We start from the raw sequence: 5,078 nt of genomic DNA on the forward strand, positions 1-5,078 counted from the left end.
TCTTGAGTTAGAGAGAGATTTCTCCTCTATCTCTCTCAACTATTTAAGTACCTAAACCAACGATTAATTCAACTTGAATCTGATTTGATTCGGTATTGACCAGGCTCAAACGTGTACTACACCCAAAACAACTCTAAATATAATAAGATAAAACTTAATGAACCTCAGTTGAAAAGAAATCGAAGCTAATACTAATTTAAGTATTGATCCGTTTGATCCTGATTTAAAAGCTAAGGCTCACAGCTCACTCGAGTGGCACTGCATGACCTATTTGTCGGATGTAATTGCAGGTATCACCCTCAAAACGGACGAAGCGTTTGGAGATCGTGGTTAAGAATTGAGATCAAGACAAACAATTTACATGAGTTATTCCGGCACCCAAGTGCAGTTTTGTCTCGTTCTATTCCCAACTATTTATCTACTGCTCTTGTTTAAGTAGAAGAAAATACTCCGTACTAATCAAGGAAACATGCTTAATTCATCGACAATAGAAGCCAATTAAAATTGGAAGCATTAAGCTCACTCGAATGAAACATGAACCAGTTGTAACTTTCACAAAACCAAAAGTTTCTGTGTTTTTTGGGTACATGTTGGGAATCTTCAAAAACATCAAACAAATCTTGCAATTTCAACTCCGACAGGTAAAAACAACACTTGAAAGGGTATATGTATATGCACAAACTTTTTACAAAGCAAAAAATTCAACCTGAAGCTTGTGTCCTCATTTCCAACCGATAGTATAGCCTAGAATAGCTTGGCAGCTGGATTCTGGGTCCCGTTTCTCATCATAGCGACAAATTCATCAAAATTAATTCGTCCATCCTGTATGGAAAACATATGGATGAGCTTATGCATTTCATTAGCAAGGAGTCTATACTATCAGAATATACAAGTGAATCTTACATTGTCGGTGTCTACTTCTGCCAATATCTCTTTAATGCAATTCTCATCAGCAATTCCATATTCCCTCATTGCGGTTTCAAGCTCATCTGTTGTGATAAATCTGTAGTATCTCATTGCACCACTTGTCAGTTAAAATATTAACATCAAGAAATCTTCGCGACAATATACAAGCATTAGCAATTAAGAAGCATATTAGACGACTTTAAACTAAGTGTCATTCAGATATAACTTATTTTCCGGAAAGGTTATGTATTATGAACACCCTTTAGTCCTTGCTTGGGGAAACCAGAGTAGAAGTTTATAATGGTCTATTATTGTTTAGCTTTAAAAACGGTCTCATTTAGTGAAATTGTGAGACATACCCATTTATTCATTAGGTTGACTTAATATATCAGTAAGCATTTGCTTCTGTTTCTGAGAATGTTCAATATATCGTCTCAGTTATCACCGATCATACTCTTATCAGTTTCCTAACACAGACAATTAATTGTGACACAGTTGATTGTTTATATTTATATGCGATAAGGAGAGTCTGGAAAGTATCGTGCATTGATGCATGGACCAAGAAGCTGCTTACCCACTATTGTCTTGGTCGAAGTACTGGAATGTTTTGTAAAGCTGATCATCTCTTTCAAGCCTGTATCTATGCATTGTGGCTGTAACGAACTCAATGTAATCAATTTCTCCACTACCATCTTGATCAGCCTGAAAAAGCACAAGAAAATATAGTTGAATAAAGCTTCAAGGATAAGTGCTTGGTTACTGTATAATACAAATACAACAGTAAGAATTTCTTACAGCTTCCATGAGCGCCTTCACTTCTGATTCTGGAACTTTCGATCCAAGCCGAGACAATCCCTCCTTCAGTTCTTCGTACGTGATTGTCCCGCTACCATCAGTATCCATATTTGCAAACATTTGTTTCAGCCCTTGGATCTCATCATCAGGAAGACTTTCAGCAATCACCTGTTAATCAAAATATTATTTCATTTATTGAAAATACTTTTTACATCCTTGAAGACATCTCGGTGCTTGTGAGAGGGATTAATAGTTTAACATGCCTTAAGTGCAAGCTTCTTGAGCTTGTTCATAACTCTTAATTGCTTCATCCTGGTGAGAACAGCACCGTCAATTGGCTTGTCTGACGCTTCACCTTCTCTGAGCCACGGATGTTCTAAATCGCAGTACAAGAAATTTTTAGTACACAACATTCATTTCAATTTGCAAGGTAATATTGCAATACACCATAAGCAATGTAGCCTTACCGTTCTAGAAATGATTCCATGATGATTAGAGGATACAATTTCATTAGCATTCATACACAAACATTCAAATTACATCCCTGTATTTGTGCCATAATGCAGACATACCGACATGCAACAATTTAGTCACAAGACCGGGTAAAAGAGGAAAGTTTGCTTACGTTTTTGAGACTAGCGTAAACAAGTGACACTTTATGGATTCGATATGCAGATTCAGTGAAAAATACTTTGAAAAGTTTTACTTAAGATAGTTTGCGTGGCCCTTGCAAAGGAGAGCAAGGGTGAGGAGGGAAGGTGAGACTAAAGGGGTCCCATCCTAGAAGAAGACTGACGAGTATTACTCAAAGACATCGTGTTAAATTTGCGTGGCCCTCTCGTGCTTACTCGTTAAAAGGTTCAGAATAATCTTTGAGTATCACTTAAGCTTGGATTAATACGGATGATAGTACTCCATATGACCGTAAATCATTGTGTAGGATACAGTCCACAAAGCAAGAGAACATCGTCATGGTTTTTATTGACTAGTGATCAGAAATAATTAAGTTCGACACAGTCATCAATAACTGGTTCAAAAAACGGGAGCATACATACCAAGAACTTGAGCAGCTGTGATTCTTTTATTGGGATCTGCAGTCAACATCTTTCTCACAAGGTCCTTTGCACCATTCGAGATTGATTGCCAGGGCTTGCTTTCAAAATCAACATGTCCTTGCAATATAGCATCAAATATCCCTTTCTCCGAATCTTGGGCAAAAAACATTAACCAAAGCAATGAGCATAAGAATTAAGGAAGCCATTGCACAATCCGATTTACAACTTAACATATATGCAGAGGATATGATTACCAGCCCAAAAGGGAGGCACTCCACTGAGAAGAATGTACAGCATCACCCCGGCACTCCATATATCAATCTCCTTCCCGTACCTACGGCGTAATACCTCAGGAGCAACGTAATAAGCACTGCCTACTATATCGCCATAGACTTTACCTGAATGTAAAACATGTATATGTCAAAGTCAAACAACCAACACGATGACAGCCCAGAATTCAATTCGACAGTCGGCGCGCATAATATCAGCAAGTATACAGCTTAAGCATGAATATAACAACTCTAGAATACACATAAGCAGATCCACAAATGTTCTACATCAGCTAATCTCGCTACCCATAATTAGCCACCCAATCCTTATTTCTGAAACCAAACCTGAACCAACCCAAAAAAAAATATAATTTTCCCAAACAGCTGCTAACCGAATAGGACTGACGCCGCTTCCTCTGTACAATGTATACCTCAAAATCAAGCTACCAATGAGGGCAAAATAATCACTTATACAGCTCAGCGGGGATCAGGCGTTCCCTACACTTACCTATGTGGCAACATACACCCAATTCCGCGGAATCAACAACTATAATGTGAGACCAACCCATTTAACTAATAATCCACAACAACAACAACAACAAAAATAATGCCTCAAGGGCTTCTGCAAATTGCAAATTATGGATCATCATTGTGCTTGCAACACAAAGAGACTAGCTGTTTCCATATGACCATAATATGGATCATCATTTCCATAAAATATTACCACAAGACCATTTCATATATAAAAAACCGCAAAAGCCGAAAGAGAACACAACAATACCTCCCTCAATAAAGACAGAAAGACCAAAATCAGTAGCTTTCAAAGTAGCATTCTCATCCTTAGTAGACAACAAGAAATTCTCAGGTTTCAAATCTCTATGCATAACACCCATAAAGTGACAAACATGAACAACATTAACAATCTGTCTTAATATTGTTGCAGCAGCTTTTTCACTGTAATGTCCTTTAGCAATAATCCTATCAAACAATTCACCACCTGCACACAACTCCATTACAAGATTAACAGATGTTTTATCCTCATATGCTCCTTTAAACTCTACAATATTAGGTTGACCACTTAAATGTTGCATTATCTGAATTTCTCTTCTCATATCCTCTTTATCAGCTTTTGTTACCAATTTTTTCTTTGAAATTGATTTACATGCTAACTGTTGACCTGTGTTTTTGTCAGTGCATAAGTATGTTACCCCAAATTGTCCCCTGCCCAATTCTTTCCCTAATGTGTAGTGCATTTTCACATCATCAAAGGGTTTTCCTAGAATTGTATTTTGGTCAGTTTTACGTGCTGGTTTTGTTGGGGTTTGGACTCTCACTGGTGTTTTCGGTTTCGGTTTCGATTGGTAAGGGTCTGAACCTTCATTTTCTGGTTTGTGACCGTTTTCTCTTGGTTCTACGGCTCTGTGTTTGCTTGAACGTGTACCCATTTTGTAGAAAATGAAAAAGATTACAACTTTACTATGATTTTACAGAATTTGAGGAAAAATTGAAGTTGATAGAAAGTATGGGGATTGTAAAGGAGTAGATGAAGGTTTAAAAGGTCAATGGAAAGAAGGAGAGGGGAGTGAAAAAGTCAGCAGCAACATGTGTTTACAATAATGGCGGAATTGTGGAATGGTTCTGGGGACAGACATCGGACTTTTTCAGAAAATGAGAGAAATTGTGAGATTAATTCTAGGATGTCAATATTGGTAGTCGGAGGCTCGTAGGAGACTAGACCAGTTAATGTATTATATATACAACTTATTCAATGTTGTGGAGCTTTGTTATAAAGTTGTCGAGCACTATTAACAAAATTATCGAGTTATGATTCAAAATTGTTGAGTTTAACAGAATAATTATTAAGTTCGATAACTTCACAAAATAGCTCAATAACTTGTAAAATAACTCAACAACTTTGTGTGAGAGCTCGATAACTTTGACGCGGTTGTACATAACTCTTATACAACTAGTTGTAGGATAATATTTGTGAGACTAGACGACTAGTACATGAGACTAGATATTCTCCATTTTATTTTTGGATGACGAGAAAATC

The 5,078-nt window shown here is 37.1% G+C and overlaps 1 protein-coding gene across 1 annotated transcript; it reads right to left on the reverse strand.

Annotated features, from left to right (window-relative positions):
• Nucleotides 1-528: 528 nt before the first annotated feature.
• LOC141617394 (calcium-dependent protein kinase 9-like) lies at nucleotides 529-4,750 on the reverse strand. Its single transcript, XM_074434587.1, has 8 exons — nucleotides 3,807-4,750; nucleotides 3,011-3,154; nucleotides 2,757-2,909; nucleotides 1,965-2,077; nucleotides 1,702-1,869; nucleotides 1,481-1,608; nucleotides 904-1,003; nucleotides 529-822 (listed from the first exon to the last, which is right to left on the reverse strand). Exons 1-8 carry the CDS (start codon nucleotides 4,468-4,470, stop codon nucleotides 745-747), a joined length of 1,548 nt encoding a protein of 515 aa, XP_074290688.1. The 5' UTR covers nucleotides 4,471-4,750; the 3' UTR covers nucleotides 529-744.
• Nucleotides 4,751-5,078: the final 328 nt, after the last annotated feature.

The sequence above is a fragment of the Silene latifolia genome, chromosome X (assembly GCF_048544455.1).
Source record: "Silene latifolia isolate original U9 population chromosome X, ASM4854445v1, whole genome shotgun sequence".
Taxonomy (NCBI): domain Eukaryota; kingdom Viridiplantae; phylum Streptophyta; class Magnoliopsida; order Caryophyllales; family Caryophyllaceae; genus Silene; species Silene latifolia.